The following is a 26,411-nucleotide window of genomic DNA, read 5'->3' as shown; positions in this document are numbered from 1 at the left end:
CCTCCACAACTTTCCCTTCCCACAAATATCATTGAACCTTTCTGCTCTAAAAGCAAGTTGTTGCTGAGTAAATCTGGAGTTTAGCAGACGGTACTTCATCCTTTGTATACGTGTTTGCAGCAGATAGGCTCGTGTATGCGTTATGAATTATATGTAAGCGCTTTCCCCTCCGTTTTGGGGAATAGATGTTTAAAATGCTCGCATGTGAGGTGTCACGCTGTGACAGACTGTCTGTGCAATGAAAAAGCTGAGGGTTGGATGACCTGAGGAAATGGAAAGCATCTCTGTGCCCGTTGTCAAGCCAGCGAGCGCAGGATGTCACCGGGCTGCACCAGTTTACACTCTATACGCTTTCTTCATCGTTTAGTGGAGGAGTCTTGTCTTCTGGACCACTCGGTGTTTACACCAGTGCTAATTTGTCTGAGTATTCCCTTGAAAAAAATCTGCAAAAAACATTTTAGGGTGCGGTGCCCTCAGGCAGGAAGGGGAAGGGATCCACAACCTCTTTGGAGCATCCTCGATTAAGTGTTTCTTTTGTCTGATGCTTTCAGTCACCTTGGGGTTTCTTGGAGAAGCTCATTGCCAACGCTGCCCCTGCCTGAGTTCCAAATGGGGCTGTGTCCTCCGAGAGCTCTGAAATTAACAGCCTTTAACTATTTAACTAATTAACTATTAAAAGTGTTTTCCTGAAACTGAGATGCTGGAGTTGTGGCTGGATGTCATGTCACCTCCTTGATTGGGCTCTGCTCCAATTAGCAGCGCACATTTAAAGGGAGGATCCCCCGAGCGAGCGCCGTGTTCACTTTAAAATTAATTATCGGTGGTTTATCTCTGGGAATGAACCGATAAATCACCTGGTGGTTCTGTGTGTTGTTCCCATATTGCGGTTTAAGATGCGTCTATATTCCTGTTACATGCAAAAATGCTGGATGAATAAAGGAGGAGTCGTTTCGTGCGTTTTGAGTTTCGGCTGGGCATTTGTAATGTAACCTCTGTGCTTCTGTGCTCCAGCCTAAAGGAGAAGAGGAACTTTCAGGTGACAAAGTACTTGAATCCGAACAGGAGAAAATGAGCCATGGGTTTCAACTGGATCAAGACCCCTCGGAGCTTAAAAAAGCAAAACCTGTGGAAGAAAACGGCGAACAGGAGGCAGAACCCGTCCGGAACGGTGCCGAGAGCGTTTCGGAGGGAGAAGGAACCGACGCCAACTCAGGCTTCACCGAGAGCTCGGGCGAGGGGCCGGTGTACCAGTACAAACCAGGTAAATCCTGTTTCAGACTCACGTGTTCGCTCCGATTTCTGTCCCTGTTTTGGGGCTCCCCATGGGATGGGACGTTCCCCGGGGGGCTGGAAGCGGCTCCAGCGTTTCGCTGCATCCAGCTCCGTCCGGATACACCAGGAAACGGGCTCAGAGGCTTTTTTGGGGAAGCACAAGAGGGAAATGGGTTTTCTCCAAGAATTTGCATTTGTTGCGTGTGTGAATGTTGGTGTTGGCTGCGGCACGGTGGAAATGGTGGCACGTTGGTTCCTGTGTGATCGACATGAAATTCCATATAAGCAGGCGTTCTTAAATACAAGATTTGAAAGTTATGATTGGGTACAAAGTGCAAGTATATGTGTTTATATAAATTTATCTTCCTGGCTAAGCAGTTGAACAGATCTTCAGTTTTCTAGAAGAGGAAGGAAGGGAAAATAAATGTAGTTTTCAATCCAGGCTCTGCTGTTAAACTGTGAGCACGCAGTTCTTTTGATACAGTAATTCAAGTGTGGGCTCCAGGACGCTCTCCTTTCCTTGCTGGTTAGCACTGGATATAGTCTCCCCAAGGGGCGGTTTTATTTATTAAGAGATCTAATTTGTAGACCTGAACCTCAATTAACTCACCTCTTTAAGAGAGACCTTTAGACCGACTTACTACTCATCCGCTACCAATTTTTAAACCGTTTCTTATTCAGGTGAAGCTCCTGCAAAATAAATTAGTCGTTTTCTTTAAAAGCTCAGAAATTAAAGAGTATGAAATAAAAGGCAGAAGGACCATGAGAGCCTGCACAAGGCATTGGACAAAGAGCCGCCACCATGAAGTGATTACCCTGCGGTTGTTATTTCAGCGCTGCTTTGTTCTGACAAAGACCCGAGTTGCTTTACTTCAATTAGTTTAGCACTATGGTATCGTTTGGGGCAAACATAGAGGCCTCTCAATAGTTTCCCACACACTCACCCATTTGTTCATTAAGCATGTCTTGTCGTTAACCCGTAATTCATCAGCGGTGTCTCCAAAACCGTTGGTGCAGCCGGGGCTGGATCGATCCCTTGGAAGGCGACGCGCGTCGGACTCATCTGCCGCTTGGTGCAATAATCTGCAATTTCAAGTGCACTTTTGCTAAAAAGAAGGATTTTTGCCTGTTGGTCGAGCAGAGGAGTTGTGTGTTGTGTCCCCATCTCTCCCCTCCCTGGGGATCCTGTTTGTGACACTCCCAGCTGCTTTTCACCTTAAAACAGCTTGTTTAGATCCTTCCAGGAGAAGGAAACTCCACGTATCAGTTGTTGCGTGTTGCTGTCGCTGCTTTTCCATGATAAATGGAGGGTGCTGTGGCACAGGGCACAGGCAGCTGGCCGGGAATTCTGGCCAGGATGCAGCGAGGCAGCCAAAGCCTTTTCTGCACCTCTTGATCCTGAAGCTCCATAGCAATAGAACTGCACAGAGAGCTAAAAATGGTACTTACCTTTGTGCATTTTCATTCCCAGTTATTAAAAGTCTAGGTTTATTTTGTCGTTTGGATCACTCCTGCCCAAAAAGCCCTCTGAAAAAACGGGTGAAGAGTTGTAATGTTTAGAGCGTGGCCTGCGGTTGTGGGTTTTCTTTTGGTTCCCAGCGTTATCTCCAGTGTGAGTTGTTCAAGACTCGGTGTTTTCAACGGCTCTTGTTCTGCGCGGTGCTCTCCGCAGCTCTTACTCCGTGTTCCACAAAACCAGCCGCTTTAACTTTTGCATTTTCACCCAGAAACTGAGAATCGTCCCCGTTTTGTCCCATCACATGAGAGAGCGAAAGGCAGAGTTAAAACGAGCTGACATGCGTTAAAACCGGGATCAGCGCTGAGTCCGTGTGTGGTTGCAGCTGGAGTTGGCTACGTGCTCCCCATCTTTACGTTCCTTTAATACAATGTGTTTTCCTCTCCTCATGGCCTTCAAAATTAAAATCTCGTAGCAATCTCTTCCCTTTGGGTTTCCCGGCACCGCGTCCCGCAGAGCGGAGGGTTTTGTTCCGTACGAACCTCAGGCACCTTCTCTCGTTATAGAGCAGTGGAAGCCCCTGGACCCGGAGGGGAAGAAGCAATACGACCGGGAATTCTTGCTGGATTTCCAGTTCATGCCGGCCTGCATCCAGAAACCCGAGGGGCTGCCCCCCATCAGCGACGTGGTGCTCGACAAGGTGAGAGGAGAGCCCATCAAACAGGTGCGTGCAAGGGGTTTTTAATATCAATAAAGATCCCGAATGCGTGTTTTATCCCTGGGCCGTTGCGGCGCACACTTAAGTTGGGAAGGGGGAGCCTTTGGGTGGTGTCACGTCACAAAATGCTTCAAATAGAGGCGTTGGTGCCTAATGAATGTGCACTAAAGTGTTTTTAATGGTCTCTACCTGGATTAAGTTACACCAGGTTGTTATTAAAATGTAAAATGATATAACCACAAAGATCTATGGACACAAACCAAGCAGGACTGAACAGAGAGGCAGTGGCTTTTATTAGATCAATTCTATGGTTAGAAAGGATAAGCAAACTTAGGGGCAAACTTTTTTTGGCCTGAAACAGTTGTGTCACTAGTTATGAGTTGATCTAATAAAGGATCTTGAAAACCTGGACCCTCAGGAAGTTTTGTGGTTCTTATCCAGCCTTATTACCTGTGATTTTCTGCGCTTATTGAAATACTGGTGACACCAAGACCTTACTCTCCCCTCCGTTAGAGCTGTGTAGCTCATTGATTTTTGATGTAACCGCTCCAGACTCGCTCTTAAGATTCAAGCCCAGCTCAGGGTTTAGTTGATCCTCGTGTGCAGAAGCATTTCCACCCTGAATTTCATACCCAGACAATTTATAAAACGCAACTTTGTTCCCAAAACCGTTTCATCCACCTGCTCGTTTTCCGTGATTGCTGCTCACCGCGCTCTCTGCTTCCGAGCTTCCTCGGTCGCTGTCTGTCTCGTTAACACAAACGACGTTTCTCTGAGGGAAAGCGGCAGTTTTGTGATCCTGAACCAAGACTCTCATGTACATTTTGCAGAAGACAGGCCTGTCTCACCATAATTTTATCCTCCATAAGTCACGTTCAGGCCTTGAAATGTGTCTGAACTCCACCTGTTTCCTCAACAGCCACCTGCAGAAGACATATTTTATATTAAATGCGTATTTTTTATATATAGGTGAAGCATAAAACTTGTGCAGTTTGTTAAAAGCATTAATTTGGATGTTAAATGTTATGGTTTAGCAGAGATTGTGGACTTGCCTGAGCTTTGGCAGCTGCAGCGCCCACTGAACAGATCCCGCGTGTTTGTTCTGTTCCGCAATTCAGGTCAATCAGCCGAAGTTGCCGCTGAGAACTCTGGACCCTCGGATTCTGCCTCGAGGACCCGACTTCACGCCGGCCTTCGCTGACTTTGGGAGGCAAACCTCCGGCGGGAGGAACGTGTCTGGAAGTGTGAGTTGACCCCAACTTGCTCATTTAAAAACCGGCCTTAACAGCGCCGAAGTCCGTCCTCATGCTTTTGAGCCTCCTCCGACGCTCCGGTGGTTCTGGTTTTGTCGGGGTGAATGCAAGGGTGGTGTTTGCTTGGCTGTCAAAATTTAGGCGAATTAGAAAAATGTCGTGGATGTTTTTAACTGGTACGTATTGGTCTGGAGTGGATTTGATCTCCTTCCCCTTTTCCCGGTGCGGGAGGAGCGGAAACGCGTTTCCGCACAGAGGATCTGGCAGTTGCGCATGCGCAAACGCGCATTTCTTGTACAACAAGCCAGTGTCAGTGTGTGCTGTCCTGGAGTCTGTTTTGTAAAACATGCCGATAGAGTAAAACAACTTTACTAACCAAAACAAAATGAATATACGCAGCCTGTGTATATTCTTGCTTCCTCTGCGCTTCCACGTGTTGCTTTGCTTTGGTCCCTTCATTCCTTGGTTTCCTGCCTTTTCCTCTGCTTTCCTTTCACCCAAAGTCTGGCTTTGCCCAAACTCTGAAATCCCTCTGAGTTCCTCCTTCTTGCCTTTGCCGTGCGCCGTTCTTGGGGTGCGGGTACCCCGGCGCGGTGCCAGCCACGGCTGCTCCATCAGCTGCAGTCACTGATTTTTCGTCCACTTATTAAGATACATCCACTGTATCCATCTAGATGATAGAACCATCATTTATCTTTCAAAACCGCTGGTTTCAGAAGAGTTCTCTGAATGACCTTGACTTCCAAGCGCGCAGGTTTCCAGGAGCTCGGAGTCCGACCCAGCGACATGGGGTTGGTTTGAGCGCGCTCTCGGTTCCGGGGTGCGCGTCCATCTCTTGGAGAAGCTTCGGTGTCGTGGTTTCCCTCGAAGCACCACTCGGTCCCGAAACCTCGACGCTGTTTGAGGTCAACGTCGCTTCCTAGGTTTAGGACTTGCAGATTGTTCTCCGGCGCCTTCTCTCCTTTGGTGTGCTGAATGTCCCGAGCCTCACGGCGTTTTTAACGGCCCTGTCGCTCTTTTGTTTTTCCGCAGGCCTGCAAAGTGCAGAGCAACCCTGGATTGCCGTCCCTGGCTCGGTGCGGTTCCCCAGCATGCCCTCTCTTGGTCTCGCCTCACCCACCCTTGAGGAACCTGCCGATAGGGGTAAGCCAAATCCCCTTCTTCTCCCCCCAGAAATCTTTGCACCTTTTTGTAGAGTTGTCTTTTATTTTATCCCCTAACACCCACTGTTGATAAAGAACGACCGGTAGAAAACTTTACAAAAAGGTGCAACAGTGTTTAAAAAAAATAAAATAAAAATAAAAATAAAAAATAAAAGGAAACAAGACTTGCATTGTACCCCTCTAGGCAGCCTTCAGTGGTGGGTGGGACATCACCAGCTGAGGGCATGCTGGGACGTTGGCCTGAGCGGGATCCGCGAGGGGTCTGCACTTTGCAGACCTGTGGAAAGGGGGAGAGAAGGTAAGTCCCGCTTACCCCGTTCATTTGGAGCATTCAGCACATAACATGCATCCTACATCTGCGCCTGTCCAGAGCAGAACCTCTCTTTGCGTTATTCCGGAGGAGGGTTGGAAGGTGCCGGTGTTGCAGGAGCCCTGGGACGCCAGCGGTTAGAGGATGAGAGGGTTTTCAGCCCTGAGCAAAACCAGACGTTGTTTCCTCATGAAGCATGGCAAAAATCTGCGCATACGCTCTCCATCCACGCGGTCATTGCACCTCTCCAAAGGCCATGCCCATAAACCATTAAACCCCACCGCCTCTTCCTTGCGCTCTTAGTAACGTGGAGCAGCTCAGCGCTAACAAGCTTTCGGCACCTCGAGAACCTTTTGTTTTGCTTCCTTGGCTTTTGTCTTCATTTCCTTCTTTTCGCTTAACCGCGTTGTACGACTGTGCGTAGAACTAACGAACGTCGCATCGAACAGCACAAGGGGCGTGATTACACAGGAGTAAAATAGGGCCAGTTTTGGTGTGGAGGAGCAGTTAGGTGAGCGCGGCGGGGAAGGAGGTGGAAAGGCAGGGAAGTGGGGTTGGGGAGGACGGGTCTGTGCCGGGTAGGATGCTCTTGCCCTTCTGATAGGTGATGGAAACTCAAGTCGCCTCCATCCTTGTGTGTCCTGGAGTCACTCCTGGCTTCTCCCCTCCTTTTCACCTTCTCCATTTGAAGCCTGTTGGAGGGGAAGAAGCAATTCCTTAGTTTATTGGATGTTTTTTTAAAATATTTTGTATTGTCATTTTAAAACCTGTGTGCTGAGAGCAAAGCGGACGTGAAGGAGAGCACCAGGCCATGCTCTGCAGTGAGTTTTTGGCTCCTCTGCGGGAGGTTTGTCCCCGTTTCCTTTGGTTTTCCCTTTTTTCTTCCCTCTTCATCCTCAAGACAGGTAATTCAGATGAATGTAGTAACATCTGGTAAGCACTTCTCCCTGCCTTTGGTGGACAATATTATTTCAGTGCAAGCTGGAGCGCTGTGATCGCAGGTGCTGCAGGACCCATCCTATTTACTTGCACCGGGTTCCGAAGAGCAGGCCGGGCGTGAGCTCCGGAGCCTCTTTAACTTGCTGCTTTGTCAATTTGGAACCAAAAAACCTCCCGATTTTTTCCTGTTAGAAGTTTGAGGTGTGTATTATTTATTCAAAGAAGGCTTCTGTTCGCTGCTTTTAAAACCTAATCGCACTTTGAACCAAGTTTATTCACAGATACTAAAAAAATACAACCTTAATGAAAGTCTTTGCTTTATTAATGCACTTAAAGGTGTCAAAGGCAGCAGATTTAGGAGGGTGTGACATAACGTGCTGATGTTCAGGCGATGCACACGTGACTTTTGCATCCATCAGGGTTGAAGGGAAATAGTCGCCTCCTTCAGGGAGGTGATTTTGCTCTAAAAGCCAACAATTCGGCTTGACCCAAGGAAGCACCGTCGCTCTGTCCTTGCGTCGCACAGCCCAGTTGTGCCTGGAAAGTCCTTCAGGTGCAAGAGACGGGTTGGCCACAGGTCACCTCTCGTCTCCACCCGCGTTCCTGCAAGAAATGAGCCAAAAGTTGTGATTTTCAGGGCACACTGCCAGTCTGGCTCCGGTTCCACCAGCGAGGAGTGTGTGATGAGGTTTAGCGTAGCTGAAACCCGTTGCTGTTCTCTTGCGTTATTGTCTGGTTTTTCAGCTGGAGGGAAGTTTCTTCTTTCTGCAGCCTTATATTTACAGTTTGGTTAGAACCCGGGCAGCAAAATTGTGTGACATTACCTAAAGCCAGAGGTGGGTGTCTCAGTGCAGGGCTGCAAAGCGTCGTACCAGTGTTGGTTGAGTACAGGGGGTCGTAGGGAGGGATTGACTGGTTTTGGAAGCATCCAACACCCGAAAGCATCGTCAAGGCTCCTGTTCTTGCTGGCTCATTACACTGTTGGTTTCCCTGGAGCGATGAACTCGCGCCGTTGCGTTAGAAAGTTTGGAGGGGTCCGGTGGGTCATTTCTGTGCATGCCAGCGAATCTGAACGCAGGTCGTGGTACATGGTGGGGCAGCGTTGAACACGCTGCACCGTGCGCCCTTGGTGTGCACAGGACACCGCGGTGCGAGGTCCTTATCCTTTGACAACATCTTGTGCTGTTGTCACCTAACAAAGCCCAAACGAGAACTCCAGCAGCGGCGGTAATTACGTCCGTTCGTTTTCATCGGCAGCGCATGTTTATGTCATTGAAGCCAAGCAATTCAATTCACACATACAAGCTCCTACCTTTTAAGGAGGTTTTTGTTTGTTTTTAATAGTGCAAAAATGGGTTTGGGACAGATAGGTGACAGGAGAGGCACCAGCTGAGAGCGCTTTCCTTCTGTGTTTAGTGAGGCTGTTTGAATAACTGAGATGGTTTTGCCTCTCTGGTGCTTGTTGATTCACTTGGTTGGACTCAATGATCCCTGTGGGTCGCTTCCAACTCAGGACATTGTGTGATTCTAAAGACATGTTTTTAAAGGCCCATTTTTCATGTGGAGTTTGCCTACTGCCCCATGAAGAGATTAATTACTTCTCTGGAAAGGAGCAGCGTTTGGTGATGGAGTTTTGTCGTTGCACTAATTTTTACATTGAGGTTGGACGTTTCTAATAAATGAGTTCAGAAATACGAAATAGCGCAGGGGAAGAGTAACCTACAACAACCTTTGGTACCTTTAGTCCTTAACCAGAAGCTCCCAGGTGGTGAAGAGGGAGTTTGGGGGTGTCTTGTGCCCTATCCTTTGTACAATTAATGAAACCCCCCCCCCCCCAGTTTATACACAGGAGCATCGTGTTAAACAGGGTTATAGAGAAATGCTTGATGCTGTTTCAAACAAAGTCTCTTCTCTTTCTTCTTCTGTGAAGCTACAAAGAGTTTGACCCACATTTGTTAGGATCCATGTTTCTACAATGCAGGAGCAGCACGGATCTCCTTGCAGTGTTTTATATGATTCCTGTCTCAAAATGGCTCTGTTTGAAGCAATCTCTGGTAAAACTTAACATTTTTAGCAGAGCTGCTAATTTATCGTTCCCTAACCACTTGGGATGGCATGTTTGAAATCCACCTGTAAGGGCTGATTTAATCCTTAATTACACCCTTGCTACCGTCTCTCGTTTCGCAGTTTCTGGCTCTTCAGAGGCCGTTTTGGTCCGTCGGGTTCAGTTCTGCGGTGCTTCAGTCCGGAGCATCGCCGGTGCGTGCAGGCAGCGATCAACCCGGATCTGTCTTGTGAAAAGCTGCCCAAGAGAAACACTTTTGGTGTCTTCATGTTCTCTCCGACCACCCCAGACCGGTGCGGTGGGTCGGAGGAGGTCTTAAAGCTCTAGGAGGAGTTGCTGGTTGTCGGTGTTGCCATCAGCGGGTGTTGACGCGCTCCCCAGAGTGTTTTATCGAGGTGCGAGTTGAAAAGGGGGTATAACAAGGAATGTTTTTGTCCTAGTTGTTGAATGTTGGACCGAGGAGATCTCAGCCAGGCCAGAGGAGAGAGCCCAGGAAGATCATCACGGTGTGCGTGAAGGAGGACGTCCACCTGAAGAAGGCAGAGAACGCCTGGAAGCCGAGTCTGAAGAGAGAAAACCAAACCGAGGACCCAGAAAATGTCAAAACCCAGGTGAGAGCGTTAGCGAGCACTTCCGAGTACAGTCTGTAACAGGAGAGGACAGTAACCCACCTTTGCTGGTGCGTAAGCCACTGAAAAAGGGCAGTGAATTCCAGTTTGAATCACAGCTTTCCTCTACCTTGATGATTTATTTTTTCATGTGTTTACTCTTGACCTGGAGTTTAAATGGCAATCCTGTGTTTTAAGCGAGTCTAAATAGGGAACACCAGACAACCTACTACCTCTCTTCCAGGGTTGGTTTTCTGTTGCTATTTTACTCGACTATTTCTGTCTCCGTTCTAAAGCAAACAACCTCAAACTTCCATCACAGAACTTGCTTTTCATCCCCATTTAGACGACGTTTCTGCCCTGAAGCTCAGCAGGACTGAGGTTCCTCTGTCGGTTTGTCCTGCCCAGCCCAACCGCGCCGGCTCTGAAGTTTTCTCTGTCCTGTCCTCCCTGGGCAGAGCTGTTTGCCTGATGCTTAAACTTGTAATTTGTAGGATTAGTTGGGATAGTTTTGAAGGACACTGGAATTCTGTTCTCGGGGCTAGCGGCAGTGTTGTTGACCTAAATATCATTATAGATAGAAAAAATGTGCCTTAAATATAGGAAAAGTTGGTTACTTTAGTTGAGGGAGAAGGCGGCCACTCCCTGTTAATTTATATCTCATGGCTAAACTGATATCAAGAGGAGTGTATCAGCTGGGTGACAACAAGGACTTTGTGCCTCTGTCGCACTTGGAGAAAATATTGGGCTGTTTCCAGAAATTTTGCCCCGCAGCCTCGGTCGTGGCGGCCGGTTGCTGCGTCAGTGCTGGAGCTGTGCCATGCACACGTGTGTGTCTGTGTGTCGCTCAACTTCCTAGAAGGTTCTACAGGACATGATCTCCGTTCACCTTTAAGATGCATCTTTGTTTGTTCCTGAAACCACCTCCTTGATTTGTGCTGAAATGTAACGGTTTTTGTGTCGTTTAGGAGCTGTTCCGCAAGGTACGAAGCATCTTGAACAAGCTGACACCCCAGATGTTCAACCAGCTGATGAAGCAAGTGACGGACCTGACGGTAGATACAGAAGAGAGGCTGAAAGGCGTCATCGACCTGGTCTTCGAGAAGGCCATCGACGAACCCAGCTTCTCGGTGGCCTATGCCAACATGTGCCGGTGCCTCGTAACGGTAAGAGCCGGCAAAGTCAAACACGAAATTCCACTTCACGGTGAATGTTCTGCATGTTATTGTCACAGACTGATTGACAGTAATACAAATGTGGCAAGAGCAGAGTTAAATGTTAGTTTATAGAATCACAGAACCATTTTGGTTGGAAAAGCCCCTCAAGATGATCGAGTCCAACCATAACCCACCCCTGTCCCTGCCCCATGTCCTGAGAACCTCATGTCCGTCTGTCCAGCCCTCCAGGGATGGTGACTCCAGCACTGCCCTGGGCAGCCTGTTCCAATGCCCCACAGCCCGTTGGGGAAGAAATTGTTCCCACATCCAACCTCAACCTCCCCTGGCGCAACTTGAGGCCGTTTCCTCTGCTCCTGGCGCTTGTTCCTGGGGAGCAGAGCCCGACCCCCCTGGCTCCAAGCTCCTTTCAGGCAGTTCAGAGATCAGAAGGTCTCCCCTCAGCTCCTGTTCTCCAGCTGAACCCCCAGGTCCCTCAGCCGCTCCATCACACTTGTGCTCCAGCCCCTCACCAGCTCCGTTCCCTTCTCTCCACTCGCTCCAGCACCTCAAGCTCTTTCCTAAGAACATAAATAAAAATAATCTACATGATGGATAATCTACAAATCTAAAAATAAATAATAAATAATCTATGTGATGGATTTCTCTGCTCCATTTGAGGGCTTTGCTTGGCGTGCTGTGGTGTTTGGAGCTGAGGACTCGGAGCACTTGGCTCTCCCTGGTCACACGATGCCACGAGTCACGTTTGGACGCTCCAGTTTCTCTTTTCCAAGGGGAGCCCAAGTCACCGAGCTGAGCTTGGGACGGCTCGTTGTTCAGACTGTGAATTTTGGGACAAAATAAGCTCTTTGTCCCCTGATCCTTCATGACATGCAGTGAAGGAGCACAGCTCCACAGCCTTCAGCCCATAAGGAGTGTTTTTAAGCAGCGTGTCTTTTTAAAGGATCCCACGGATGGAAATGTAATCTGTCTCTGGGCAGAGGTGGCATCAGCCAAGTTTTGAGTGCGACTTTACATGTGAAATGTAAAACTCCGCTGGAAATGGTGACGTGATGCTGAACCGTCACAGCTTGCCTTGCTGAATATGAAGCGCATAACGAAATGTCATGGTTGGCTTATGGGAAACGTCACTTGTACGCAGAGCTTTGCTGCATTTCTGCTGATGTTTTTCTTCCTTCTCCTCCAGCTGAAGGTGCCCATGGCGGACAAACCCGGGAGCACAGTGAATTTCCGCAAGCTGCTGTTAAACCGCTGCCAGAAGGAGTTTGAAAAGGACAAGGCTGACGACGACGTCTTTGAAAAGAAGCAGAAAGAACTTGAAGCTGCTACCACTGTAAGTGGTATTTTTCCCCATAAATTCACAGAGCTCCCACTGGAAATGAGCTCTTTTGAAGATGGCACTTGATTTGGGGGGAATTCTGGAGTTGAGAGTTTCATTCTGTCACTGTGGCTGCATGTAATAAAAAATATTTGCCTTGGTTAGCAAGTTTATAGCACCCTCTGTTTTTTTAAGAGAAAAAGAGTAAACAGGGACAACAGCAACTATAGAGGTAAAACTGGACCTTTTGAAGGGTTCTCTCCTCTGCAAACATGGTTTTTTAGAGCCGTTTTTCTGTTTTACAGCCGGAGGAGAAGACGCGGCTCCACGACGAGCTGGAAGAGGCCAAGGACAAAGCCCGACGGCGATCCATCGGGAATATAAAATTCATCGGCGAGCTTTTCAAGCTCAAGATGCTGACGGAGGCGATCATGCACGACTGCGTGGTCAAGCTGCTGAAAAACCACGACGAGGAGTCCCTTGAGTGCCTTTGCCGCCTGCTCACGACCATTGGCAAGGACCTGGACTTTGAGAAAGCAAAGGTGGGGCAGGGCTGGAGGGAGAGGCCAGGGTGGAAAAGTGGGCGTGGGGTGTTTTTATTTGAGGATTTACTTCTTCTTCCGGAATTTCTGTACGGCACGAGGAAATTATTCGCTCTTCTGTGGATGTTTTGGCATGACCTGGCCTCCCTCTGGCCCTTTCTAGTAGAGTCTGTATCATTTTCAACAGTGTTCTCCAGTTTCCTTGTTTCAAATATTACATCTGAGCACACAGGGTGTGCTCAGCATTTCCCATGTGTTTCTTCTTCCAAATAGAATTTACCTCTTATCCATAGTTTCCAAAACATTAACATTTAAAGTTCTTTCTTTACCACTGACAGCTTGTATTACCTACAAAATCTACCACTGAATGTATTGTTGGGGTTAAATCTCAAACAGACCTCTGATTAATGGGCCTAAACCCCCACCTGACGCTTGGCGGGTGCATTTATTTTGTGTCACGGTCGCCTCCAGCTCCGCTGCATTGGAGCAGCTGGTTTGCAACTGCAGCGCTCCAGCGTCTCCTCCCGACTGCCCAACAAATGGCTCTGTAGCGCGGAGCGTGACGCACTCGATGAGCTTCTCCTGGCACAGACGACCTGTTTCTCCATCGCAAAAGCCAAGCTGGGGATGAAAAAGCATTCGGGGGTTTGCCAGAAATCAGTCAGACTCAGCTCTGGAAACAAACGGCACTAATTGTTTTCAGCTGCGCGGGGAGGGAGTTCCCTTGCAGCGCTGGGTCGCAGGGATCACAGCGGATCAATCCTCATCCTTACAGGGAAAACTCTTTCCAAACTGTTTTGCGGTGTGTTGACCAAAACAGCTCAGTTTACCACTAATCCCCCAGGCTAAATACACTGTTAGTGCAGTTAACACTGCGTTGTCGGTGCAGGTTTGGATGTGCCAAACAGCAGGGATTACATTTCTCCACGTGCTTTGGGAGGAAAGCAGGGTCTGAGTGCTGAGCAGTAGCCGAGGTCGCGCTGGCTGAGGCCGCGATGCCGGTTTGGCCTTTGCAAACACAGAAATGCTGGAGACGCCCAGGGTTTGGTGTGCTGGCCGGTGCCGCGGCCTCGAGCCGTGCAGCGCGTCCACACATCACGTTACCCCCTGGGAGAAGCTGCCCGTGTCCCGTCTTTGCGATCTTTATTTCTGTCAAGATTCAGTGAGAATCCTTTTACTTATTTTCTTTTAACGGTGGTTGATGTTTTATTATGTGTTTTTATTGAAGTGGTAGCGATCGTTACAATTAAAGCTTCTGGACAACGTCCATTTCAAATATTTTCCCTGTCATTCCTGACTTTGGAAACAATTGCTCTCCGAGCTGAAACTTTCCAAGGCAAGGCCAGCACCACATTTTCACAGGGTTTTCCTTGTTTGTCTAAGGGTTTAGCTAGTTTTCAGTGGAGGGAGTGGGAAACATTTTATACAACTGCCCCGAAACCTTTTGTTTCAAACAACCAGAGCCCCCATTTTGAAGAAAAAAGGTGAATCAAATTTAGACCTACTGGAGGCTTCTCTAATTACACCGTTTAATGTCTTAGTGCAAACTGACTTGGATTCCATCACATCACAGCTTTTTGGATAAAAAGGAGCTTGTGGGATTTCAGTCCACGGCTGAGCCTGTTAAACAGCTCTTACCTGACCCCACCTGAGACAGTTTGGGGAAATAAAGCATCAGAATGAGGTTTGCAGGGTTAGTTTGGTGCCCGTTGAGTTTCCCGAGCCGGTTCTTCTCAGTCTGAGGGGAGCGCACATGCCGATATGAAAAGGAGCAGCTCAGGGGTAGAGCAGGACTCCCCTTGTCGATGGCAGTTGGCCAGTAGATCAGTTTAGCTGTACCATAGTTAAAAAATGAATTAATATATCTATTTTTTAATGGATGGCAATTTTTGTTCTGTACACACAGAGGGGCTGAGTGCCCACCTGAGGGAGTATTTTCATTTTCTTCCGAGACACGCTGATGATAATGTTTCTCTTGCATAGCCTCGCATGGACCAGTATTTTAATCAGATGGAGAAGATTGTGAAAGAGAGGAAAACGTCTTCAAGGATTCGGTTCATGCTTCAGGATGTAATAGACCTAAGGCTGGTAGGTACCAACTCACGTGAGTAAAGGAGCGTGTGCCCTCTCGTGTCTGGGCTGGAAGAGCTCTCGTGTAAGAGTGGAGATTTACAGTATTGACAGCAGAAGTGGGGAGATCTGTGCCCTTTGTCTCCCAAAATCTGGCTGTTTTGCCTTAATGAAGGCCAAGGTGGGTAGACAGACAAACTGCTTAATGCCGGACGTGTGTCCACACCAGCTTTTGGTGCCGCTGGTCCGGCCCCATTGCAGCAGACACACCTGAGCAATTTCCAGAGGAGGTTTGGGGTGGTTTCCTGTGTTCTTGTCTCTGTCGGTCATGCTGCTCAGCTCTTTTCATTTCCATGCGCTTTGGGTGTGTTTCACTTGCGTTAACGGGACCAAAGTGCTCTGAGCTTTGTACCCCGTGAGTCTGGGGACCAGTTAGCGTGGCTGTAAGAACCGGGAGGGCTCTTGTCCGTGGCAGTGGGGATCTCATCGAAGGGTGGTGCTGTTTTAGCTGGATTGCTGCACACCCAGCCATCTGCCAGTTGTTCACTGGCCGTATTGTGCAGAGAAAAGCAAGTGGAGCTTGTGCTCGATCAGAACACGATGGTGGTGGATCCACACTGAGCTCCTGAAGCAACAAGTAGGAGATAAGCTGGTGCAGACAAGTGGACAGACAGTGCAGACCTGTCCCTCTTGTAATCAACTTTTGAACACAGTCAAGTCGTTAGACCCGTTTTCTCATACAGTGAAGGGTGCCTGTACACGACATGGTTAAAGATGTGAGTGCAACTCACTCCGACCTTCCCAAACCCCTGTAATTTCACCCCCCAGATGCTGACAGCAGCATGGCTTTAGCAGCGCTGGTCTCAAGACTGAAATCCTGAGCAGGTTTTACTCATAAAATAGCTGTTTTGAAGCTGGTTTGGGGTTTTGTGGAGGCTGAAGTCACTGTTTTGACTGCAGGGTACACAAAGATATTGCTCTGAAAGTTGTAATAAGGTTGTAGCAGAATCAAGAGGCAGTCTGGTTATTCTGGGGATAGATGGATCTGTGCAGTGTGTGGTTGAATAGACACATCAAGCAGTGGAAGTGTTTTGTGGAGGGACGGCTCCACCTCTCTCTGCAGGATTCCTGTCCCAGCCATCACAATCCCTGGAGCGGCAAAGCACCATCTCCAGATAAAATGCAGTCACTTCTTGCTGCTTTATTTTCAGGGTTTTGTTTTTTAACTCAAACTTGGAGGAAAAGCTGCAGTGAACAGTGTTGGTGATAAACAGAGTGTGACAGCAGCTTCCTTCTGCTCCATCTCTTTCCTCTGAACCTGGAAAGGCTGGAAAGCTGGGCATGTGCAGGATGCCAGGGGTTAAAATGCCTCTCCAAAAGCTTTTCACCGCAGCCTCCGTTCTCCACCAAGACATCCAGCACAGTCTGAATACCAGAGTATATGGCTCTTTGTCTGCAACGTGACCTGGCAGCACCAAATCTTCCCCAGTGCCTTGGGGAGCTGCCCCTCGAACAGATTATCAGGGAGGGAGGATTAGGCCTTGTTTGCAGTGTTCAAAATACCCCGTTTACAGCACTTTGCTGGAAATATCACTGAGCTCATGTTTCCTTCTCTCCTAGTGCAACTGGGTGTCCCGGAGAGCAGACCAGGGCCCGAAGACCATCGAGCAGATTCATAAAGAAGCCAAGATTGAAGAGCAAGAAGAACAGAGGAAGGTCCAACAACTAATGACCAAAGAGAAGAGGAGACCAGGTAAAGTAACAGCCACTTTGGCTGCTCCTTTCACTCATTTCACATCCAGTGGCCATAGTCAGAATCCCAGATAAGAGAAAAATGTTGTTTTCCTAAGTGTAATGAGCAATGGGAATTGGGGGCTGGTTATGGCTGAGGCTGCAGGAGGAACAGACTTGCTGTGGGTTCACTGTGAGTGTTTTTCAGGGGCAAATCCCTTGGGTAAAAACAAACAATCACAAACCAATAGTGCTTAAGTTTTGCATTCTTGCAAACCATATTTGATTGTGCGACAGGCTGCCAAAAATCTGTTACAACAAGTTACTGTGCGCAAGTCAGATGTGCCATCCATTCTTGTGTGCAGCAGCATCTAATTTCAAGAGAATAGTGTCTAATTTCAAGAGTAACCATGTTGTCTTTAGCTGTTAAAGTTGTGAGGTGTTAACTCAGCACGAGAAAGAGTCTTGGAATTACATTAAACTGCTGCCAGGCCTTGAGGGTGGCACTGCCTGAAGGTGGATTTGGAATGACTGGGGCAGAGCGGGACAAGGAGAAAAGTCATCTTTGGGATTCTTAAATACTGAGATTGTCAAATAAAGGTGCTGTGAAAACAGGGCATAAGGAAAATACACGTAAATTTGCTTTAATTATCTGAAAAGTGGCATCAGGAGAGAGTAAGTAGCTTGTGATTGCTTGAGTGGTTTTGTCTAGACTAGTCCAGTGCTGCTGAAATCTGCGCAACAAGCGGGGCTTTGGGTTGGCAAAGGCTCGTCCTCCGCTCCTCTTGTGAGCTGGTGAACGCACAGGACGTGCAGCAGGAACCAGGCGCAAGGACACGCACTGAGAAATCTAACTGGGAAGAATCGCTGCCAAAACCAGCCCTTGAAAACAGTGAGATCTTTAATGGCAAGGCTATTTTGTAATAAGAAAGGCAAGCTAGTTATGTCATTTGAGGCTGAAGAAATACTCCAAAAGCCGTGATTTCTGCACAGGATTGTGCTGAGGTTCAGCAGAAACGTGCCGTCGTCTTTTCCCCCTCCTGTTGAACTTGGAGAGGGTCGCCCGTGTTCTCCTGGTGTGCTGCGGGGGTGAGCTGAGGGTTGTGTTTGTCGCCTGGCAGGTGTCCAGCGGGTCGATGAAGGCGGTTGGAACACTGTGCAGGGGGCAAAGAACAGCCGAGTGCTGGACCCCACCAAGTTCCTTAAAATCACCAAGGTAGGTGCCAGCACGAGCCTCGTTCGGAGCAACAAAAATGCCGAGGTCTTACCTTATCGTATCTGTCTGCCTAGGAAAGACTGTTAGGATGTTTACAGCTCCATGCTTGCTTTTTGGGATATTTCAGATGCCCAGAGTTAGTACTGGGCATGAATAAAGCACGAAAGAAGACTCCGTTGTCTTCTGGATGTTCCTGTTTCACTTGTTCTAAGGGAAATAGTGTCTTTTTCCTAAGTTGGAAAATCCACGTTCTGTTAAATGATGAAAAGAGGATGCGAGCCGTGTCACGTGTGCGGTGGTGACGCTGTTACGGGAGGCGTCTCCGACATCCCATAGAAATCCTTTGCTGCCTCAAGTTCTCAAGGCCGTTTTCTGATGCAGCTGTTTAGCAGAACGAGGATGCCACATTCAATTTGAAAACAAAATGTTCCTGATGTCGCAGATGCAGCATCCTGAGCATCTTCCTGTTATTTTACCATTAAAGTGGGGATTTGGGGACGTTTATTTCAGGCTGCCGGTTAGGCAAGCTTGGAGTTTTTGCCTTTTTTTCGTGATTTTCAGGACAGCTTTGGGATTTCTCACCAAGAACTGCATTTTTCACATAAATCAGGGTGTTTTCTAGACGTTCCCTTGTCCCAGTTAATGTCACTCTCCTCGAATTTCACTCTTGATGCCTGGATGCTCGGGGAGCTGTAAAGCAGAACCTGGACACACTGTAGCCCTTCTGCAGGTCAAGCTCAGTTTGTTCCTTGTGAAAGTCATAAACCAGACTCTAAAACGTAATTAACAGGAGGGATTGAGCCTGCTTTTATCTGGGCTTACGGTGCATCTGGGAATAGTCCTTCTATGACTTTAGTACAAGCACGGCACAAATGGAACCAGCTCCACAACAGCTGCGTTGTTGGGAGGAGAGAGGAGCTCATACAAAGAGACCTGTGGGGTCACAATCTCCGTGTCAATAGATTCACCTACCGAACAGTGTAAAATCCATGTTCCCCCAAGTTCTGCAACCTATTGTTGTTCTTCACCCTCTGAATTTTGTTTGTTACTGTGCAGATTCCCCCTAAAGCCACGACTGGAAGGTGAGTGGGCAGCAGAACCGTTCACTCATCACAAACAAACTGAACACCTCTCAAGTGCTGATATGTATTGAGCTTTTTCCTCCTTCGTGAGCTTCCCAATAAACAGAAGCTCCTGGTCATTGGGAATGTCTTTCCCTGACACGTCAGAAGAGGCTGTTTGTGATGCCCCTTGTTTGCATCCTCTGTCTTTGCCTAGGGTTTGGTCTCCCAAAAATGTGTCAAAGCGTATCTTGGTATTCACAAGATGGGGATTGTTGCCAAAAAATACCCCATTTATTATTAAGACGTACAGTTTGCCCTTGTTAATGGTATTTCTTGATGTGTTTTACAGCCCACGATAGATGAGAAGATTCAGCTTGTGCCTAAAGCCCAGCTGGGCAGCTGGGGGAAGGGCAGCAGCGGTGGAGCCAAGGCAAGCGAGATGGGTGAGTCAGGACAGTCCTCACCCTCCGCTTCGTTCCCAGCCACTCTTGCCAAGCGCAGGTTTGGGTGGGAACGCTCAGTTGTGCGGGGCTAAAGTGCAGCAGGACCAGCCCTTTCCCTTTGATTCTCTCCCCATCACTCCAAAAACCAGATATCGCTTCAATGACTTTGTGACGCGAAGGTGTCGGCGGCTACTGACCTTGTTGTCGCTCTCCTGTCTTGTCTTTCCGCTCTCCCAGACTCCTTACGACCAAGTGCCACTAGTTTGAACAGATTTTCTGCGCTGCAGCCTCCAGTCTCATCCGTTTCTGCCTCATCCGCATCCTCAGAGTTAGATTCGCGCAGGGCCTTAACTAGGTAAGTGTCAGTGACTGTGCCGTCTGTCCGTCCGCCTGTGTCCACACTTGCTGCTCTAGTTGCCGGCACACAAAGAAAGAATTTCATTGAGTTTCCACAAATGGCTGAGGCTTTTTCCCCACAATGTGCTTTGAGTTAACTTAAAACACGTGCATTTTTGATAATATCTTAGGAAAGACAGGTATTAATTTTTAAAGCCATTACAGGGAATATTTTAGTTTCCACTTTTTAGTCACGCTATATGTAAGGATACATTTGCTAATAGTTCATAACAGGTGAAAAACGCTTTGGATAAAATGTTGTAATAAATAGGTGTGCAGGTTGGAATCGGTGGTGGATTCAGCCAGACTGTTCTCTTGCGTTTGTCCCTCTGATGTTTTCCCTCCTATTTCACTAAAATTCTGGCTTACCTGGAGATTACTCCATTTTGGTATAGTTTTAGCTCATTAACACGGTAATTAATAGCACAGATCCTAGTCACCTCTTGCTGGCAGCCTTCACTATTTGGAAGCTATTTTTCAATAAAAAGGTGAAAATACACTATTCATACCATTTCCCAGTAAAGCGGGGCCTTTACATTATAAAATTCACCGTTCTGCATGTCAAACAGGTCCCGTAAGCACTTTTTTGCTTTTCCTTGTGTTCCCCAGGAAGCGCTGGCTCTGCCTGTCCACCCTGTGATTGTGTGTGTTTGTGTATCTCCAAGACTTGCATTAATTTTAATTATATTCTCTGTAGCTACAGCTGTGAAGTCAAGACAAGAGCCCCATTTGGTTTGGGTTGTGATTCACTTTTTCCTGCTGTTCCCACAGAGTTTTATCCAGTATCTTTTCTAACAGCGCAGCGTTGCGGGCAGGGGTCACTCGGACCGTTCTCTCTAAGCGCTTGTGTTTCTCGTTGCGCAGTCGCGGGAGCACGGGCAGGGAGAAGAACGACAAACCTCTCCCGCCGTCCCTGTCCCGTCCCAACACCTTCCTGCGGGGCAGCAGCAGCAAAGAGCTGCTGCTTGACAATCAGGCACAGGAGGAGCAGCGGAGGGAGATGCTGGAGACGGTGAAGCAGTTAACGGGCGGTATGGAGTTGGACAGGAACAGCACGGAGGCAGAGAGGAGCAAAGCCAAGGAATCTGGTAAGTGGCTCTTCCACGCTCGGGGAATCTTGCAGGGTTTGTGAAAGGGAAAAATCTATGGGAGCAAGTGACAGGTTTTGGTGCAGCGGTGTGAATATTTGGTCTGCAGTGATGCGTCGTCGAGCTGTGATCGTCCTTCCAGAGGTTTGTTACACAACTGCTTGATTCACACAGCCTTGGCATCTGCTGCTCCCATCAGTTCCACTTTAGGATTCATAGAAACATAAAATCATTTTGGGTGGAAAAGCCCCTCAAGATCAAGTCCAGCCATAACCCAGCCCTGTCCCTGCCCCATGTCCTGAGAACCTCATGTCCGTCTGTCCAGCCCTCCAGGGATGGTGACTCCAGCACTGCCCTGGGCAGCCTGTTCCAATGCCCCACAGCCCTTTGGGGAAGAAATTGTTCCTAAATCCAACCTCAACCTCCCCTGGTGCAACTTGAGGCCGTTTCCTCTGCTCCTGGCGCTTGTTCCTTGGCGATACCAGCAAAACACCATTCCATGGCAAAATCAGTGTCCCTTCTGCAGAAACGCTTCTTCGGTGCCCAGTAAGGCTGTTTCTACCCTTGCCAAACAGTTCCCAGGGCATCACCTTGTCGGTGCTGCAGCTTTTAGCTCCCGCCAGCCTGAGCTGATGTGTTAGTCAGAAAGTATTGAGTACGCTTGAAACGATTTCTCTGTGGACAGAACCTGTGCGATAAGCACAGTGTTTTGCTCTTTCCCTGGGAAATATCTAAAAACTGCTGCAGTGACGGACACCATGACACAGCACACGCTCGTCTCGAAGCTCTGGGACTTCGCGAAGGGCTCCATGGGGACCAGGGTTTTGGGATGCGATCAGATTGCCTTGGGTCGCTGCCCGTCACAGTCAGCACGTTGGAAATTTGCAGCCGCCTGTAACAGCTCCAAGTTTAATTACTGAGTGTTGATAGAGAGCTCTGAAGGTGCTGCAACCTGTGTCACTGCCAAGTGTTTCTACGAGGAGGTTGATTTACAGGAATATTCGGAGTTCATGCACGGGAAATGTAGCCAAGAAAGAAGTGAGCCGTGCTGATGGTGGGACAGGAGCTTCTGTTTTCAGAACGTCATCTCTGAAAATGATGTTGATTTTCCTTTTCGAAATGTGATTATTTTTTTCCTTCTACTTCTACCAGCCAAACCAGAAGCTCCCCCAGCTCCAGCCCAAGAAAAGCCTTCGCTATCAGAAGAGGAAATAGAGAGAAAATGCAAATCTATCATTGACGAGTTCTTGCATATTAACGATTTTAAGGTAAGCCAAAGGAAAACCTCATTTAAGTCTTTCAGACCTTTCTGCGACCTTTCCTCTGTGGGAACAGAGTCTCTCTGAGCACCCAGCATTTGTAGGAGAGTTGACTCCCCAAGTTGTTTTCTGCCCTGCTAGTAACAGGAAGATTAGTCCAGCTTGTATGTTGGAAGTAGCAAAATGTGTGTATCTGTCATGAATTGCTGGGCCGCTCCAAAATACCAGCAATTTTGGAAGCAGAAAAACAAACGGGAAAATAAACGGAGGTTTTCACTCAGTTATCAAAGCATGTGCTGTTCTGATCTGGAGGCAGATAAAACAATACTAAATATTGAACAAACCATTCTGCAGTATTTGTAATAAACATTGAAAAATGACTGAGCAGCTGTCATCACTTCCTAGTTAATGGTGGAGGTTTTGTCTCCCTTGTAGATGGATTTTCAGCCTGTCCAGGGAGTTTGCAGAAAGTGTTACATTGGCTGAATTTATTTGCTGAAATAAAATTTACGAACCTGCCGGTGAGTTCCTGGTTCGGCACATTAAATGCAGCGTGGCTGCTTCTGCACTTCATTGTGCTTCCGATTGAAATCAGAAAGAGGAATAATCTTACAATGCATTGTTTTGGGTTCATAGGTATCAGGAGAGATGATTAAATCCTGCAGGAGTGGGGGCCGGCGGAGCTGGTTAACTGAGGAGTCTCTGGTCCTTCTTAATTCTGGGATGGACTTGACAGTGTGTCCTTGGGGGTCTGGGCCAAGGGGCTGCTTCAGTTCAGCTACAATGGCATTTTTTTATGGCTGGATGGAAATGGAGTTGAATTGTGTTAAACAAGTGCACATCTGGTTAAAAATATACATTAGATTGAGGCAGCTCGTTTGCATTAGGGTGTTATTAGATAATTGTAAGTTCTCAGCGCTCTTCAAACGCAGCGTGCAACAAAGCGTCTGGCTAATTCAGCTTAAACTGAATGTTAATGTAGTATATAGCAGAGAAACAGCCCTGTTTCTCAGGATTTTAGCCTTCAGTATTTAACCTGACTGTAAATTAAACCTGCCGAGCTCTGTGCTGGTGACAGAGGGTCAACTGGTGATGTGTTCGTCCGTCTGTCCTGCAGACACCGGGGACAGCTGGTGGAAAAGCTCCGACCTGAGCCCGCGGGCTGGAGCCACCGGGCTTGTGGCCTGCACAAAAAACCATCCAGAACCAGCAGAAGCACATCTGGGGCTGCCAGGTGTTGATAACTGAAGGCATAACCTACGAGAGGGAGGGAATGTCTTTAGTCAGGCAGCCCGCTGAGATCCCTCAGGCTGAACCGAGGTCAGCAGAGGATCTTTGCTGATGACAGCAGAGATTTTTGAAGAGTGACATTGAGCGCTTCTCTGAAAGTCCCTTATTTAAGAGTGTTTTACTGGCTTAGGTTACAAAACATACATGCCAGAGAGTAGCAGCTTTGTGAAGAGGAAATGCTCCTCCCAGCTCCGCACCTATTTTCTGCCGCTTTATACGGTCTGGGTTTGTAACGCAGGCATTTCGGTGCCAGATCAGATCAGCAATGAATCTAACCTGACGTCCTCTTTTCAACTTGGCTTGATATTTGATGAAATAATAGGCGTTTTGCTGGCATCCAGAAGACAGTTTCTGTCCTTTCACCGAGCAGCCAAACTGTACCCTGGAGCGTGATTGTGTCTTTTAAACATTGTTGCCTGCCCGGTATAAATTCTCATTATTATTATTCAATTGCCATCTCAGTGGTGATTTGTGATGAGGTTCTGCAGTCTAGTTCAGCACCTTTGCCTGGCAGCTTCACTAAATTCTTGTTTTTTTGTTAAAAAAAGGCGATGTTATAGTAGAAAATGCTTTTCTTGGTGAGTTTTTGGTTGGGAGAGTGACGCTGTGTGTCGTTGGGACAGGAAGCGATGCAGTGCGTGGAGGAGCTGAGCGCCCAGAACCTGCTGCCGGTTTTCGTGCGGGTGGGAGTGGAGTCGACGCTGGAGAGGAGTCAGATCACCAGGGATCACATGGGCCAGTTGTTGCATCAGTTGGTGCAGGCGGGAAAGCTCAGCAAGCAGGATTTCTTCAAGGGGTTTGTATCCTATGCGTAGAAACAGACGCTTTTCTATTCTGTTTTGGAGAGCAGTGATTCCCCACCTTGTTTTGGTGCCCTGCCTTCTCCACGCATCCATTTTGAAGGAGTATTTTCACCTGGGTGTATTTATAAGTAATAGAATGATTGTAATATTTTTGAGTATTTCAACCTAAATATTTTCACATTTATATGAGTATTTATTTCTAAGCAAATACCTAGTTGTATATTTAAATGTGTGCGTGTTTAGATGTCTGTTTTGTGATGCATTTATCAAGTTGCCTTTTGGCAAATCACTGCATATGATTAAAAGTAGAGGAAGAAATCAAAAGTCTTCACGTGACGTTAAGGCCTGGGAGCCGTGGAGCCCGATGTCCCACGCGTCCGCAGAGCCGCAGCGAGGATGATCCCGTTTCTCAGGATGACTCGACTTTAAGGAGCGGACGTGTCCTCGAGGGGCTGAGAAGGAGAATTTAGAGCATCACAGACTATCTGAATCGTGTCTCGTCGTGGTAGCGCTGACCGCTCTGGTGGTCTCCCTGCGCCTGTGTTTGGCAGTGAATTTCATTACAATGCAATCCGGTGGCTCACAGGAAAAATTCAGGCAGCGTGAGGTCAAAACCACGTGGAACAGCGGGATAACAATACATATCCACAAGGAATACGTCTGCCTGTGTCCATGCAGTCACCGATAGTCAAACCGACTCATTTGGAGTGATACGTTGTGATTAAAGCCGTTCCAGGCTTTAAAGTGGTTGCGATGCCAAATAAGTAGAATTTTGATGAACTAGTGGAATGTGTGGGCTGAATGTGGCATAAGCAAAGTGAAGCGGCTCGTGAAGATGATGAAAGGGCAAGTGGTGCTTAGCGAGCACAGGACACCAAAAACCACGGTGCTGATTCACACACAACAGATTACTGTATAATTCGGGGCTAGGGGATGAGTACTGGTCACAGCGCCAGTCTGGAGATGCACAACAGGATAGCGAAACATGGGGGCACACCTGGGCTGAATGAGGAGCAGGGGACGAGAAGAAGGTTTTGAAACACGAAAGAAAAATGTGACTTCAACCACTAAACTGGACCCCAGAATTGTCAAGGTTTTCGGGGAGAAATGGATCATGATGAAGATTGGCAGGAGAACCAGAAAAATGATCATCTTGTACCAGCCACAGCAAGCAAAGGCACCTACAAGGGTTTTGTCAGAAAGAAGAGTTTTGAGTCATTCTGGAACCCGTATCCAGAGTTGGGGAGCGATTTTTGTGCTTCATGCTGCTGTGTTTTCTGTCCTGGATGGTGCATTGAACATTTTGCTTGCATCGTTTTACACTTTACAGACATTTTGCTGCTTCCCTTACGTTTGGATTTTTGTTACTACGCATCCCCCTTCAGTAGACATTTGGATGTTTTTAAGAAGGCTCTATTTATTGGATGTTTTGTGTTTATAGCCAAAAATGCTGGTTTTACTTTTACATGGTTTACTAGTTGTCTCTGGGATGTAAGAATTGTTGTAAATGGAGCTTTCCTGGATGCACCTGCTGTTTCTACGGAAGGCAATGCCTTTTCCACACCCTCTCCATGTTACCACGTAGAGAAATCACTCTGGGCAGTTTTGAAGCTCTGAAAACATAGGATGGAAATAGCTTTCTTCGTTACCTTTGGGACTCTCTCCTTTCCTCTCCTCTCTTTCATAACCAAGGGTTTTTATAGTGCAGATTAGCTCAAATTAAAGCCTGAAATGAAATTCTATTTGATGCTTGACATCTTTCTTTCCTTTTTCTCAAGTTTTTCAGATACCTTGGAGATGGCGGACGACATGGCCATAGATATACCCCATATTTGGTTGTACCTGGCTGAGTTGGTGACCCCCATGTTAAAAGAAGGAGGAATCTCTATGAGAGAACTTATACAGTAAGCAATGCTGTGTTTTTCAGCGTTGGTCGAGCTGAGCTGTGTGCCTGGCTGTGTTATAGGATTTTCACAGCATGGTTTGCATGAGTAGATAAGAAACTGATAGTATTAGAGGCTCAGCTTCTCTACAGGCTGCTAAAACACTCACTGCCCGTTATTCGGGACTTGCACTGGACCAAAAGCTGTGGTGGGACGGGAGCTTGGGCTCCGTAGTCGCCACTTGGGCAAAAGTTTTATCTGTGAATTAATTTCAATCCTGTTTGTATGAGTTGAGCTGAAAAATACACCAGTGTTGTATGGTTGGAGTCATTTGAGAGCACGGTGAGGC

General features: G+C 47.7%; 1 protein-coding gene across 9 annotated transcripts in view; it reads left to right on the top strand.

Moving 5' to 3' along the window:
* Window positions 1-26,411, top strand: part of EIF4G3 (eukaryotic translation initiation factor 4 gamma 3) — a 129,182-nt gene that overhangs the window by 95,475 nt on the left and 7,296 nt on the right. For 8 of the 9 annotated variants that reach the window (XM_065037632.1, XM_065037636.1, XM_065037633.1 and 5 more), the window contains 17 exons: window positions 1,012-1,261; window positions 3,295-3,452; window positions 4,565-4,690; window positions 5,732-5,842; window positions 9,617-9,787; window positions 10,753-10,950; window positions 12,146-12,292; window positions 12,583-12,819; window positions 14,803-14,907; window positions 16,510-16,642; window positions 17,742-17,836; window positions 19,250-19,343; window positions 19,581-19,698; window positions 20,604-20,827; window positions 21,980-22,095; window positions 24,000-24,172; window positions 25,958-26,083. In XM_065037632.1, the coding sequence (XP_064893704.1) occupies window positions 1,012-1,261; window positions 3,295-3,452; window positions 4,565-4,690; window positions 5,732-5,842; window positions 9,617-9,787; window positions 10,753-10,950; window positions 12,146-12,292; window positions 12,583-12,819; window positions 14,803-14,907; window positions 16,510-16,642; window positions 17,742-17,836; window positions 19,250-19,343; window positions 19,581-19,698; window positions 20,604-20,827; window positions 21,980-22,095; window positions 24,000-24,172; window positions 25,958-26,083 (2,582 nt within the window). The remainder of the gene's footprint in view (window positions 1-1,011; window positions 1,262-3,294; window positions 3,453-4,564; window positions 4,691-5,731; window positions 5,843-9,616; window positions 9,788-10,752; window positions 10,951-12,145; window positions 12,293-12,582; window positions 12,820-14,802; window positions 14,908-16,509; window positions 16,643-17,741; window positions 17,837-19,249; window positions 19,344-19,580; window positions 19,699-20,603; window positions 20,828-21,979; window positions 22,096-23,999; window positions 24,173-25,957; window positions 26,084-26,411) is intronic. The other variant, XM_065037634.1, reaches the window with a different exon arrangement.

This window comes from Columba livia, chromosome 21 (assembly GCF_036013475.1).
Source record: "Columba livia isolate bColLiv1 breed racing homer chromosome 21, bColLiv1.pat.W.v2, whole genome shotgun sequence".
Taxonomy (NCBI): Eukaryota; Metazoa; Chordata; class Aves; order Columbiformes; family Columbidae; genus Columba; species Columba livia.
The sequence above is the reverse complement of the archived record's forward strand: the minus strand, read 5'-3'. Positions and strand labels throughout refer to the sequence as shown.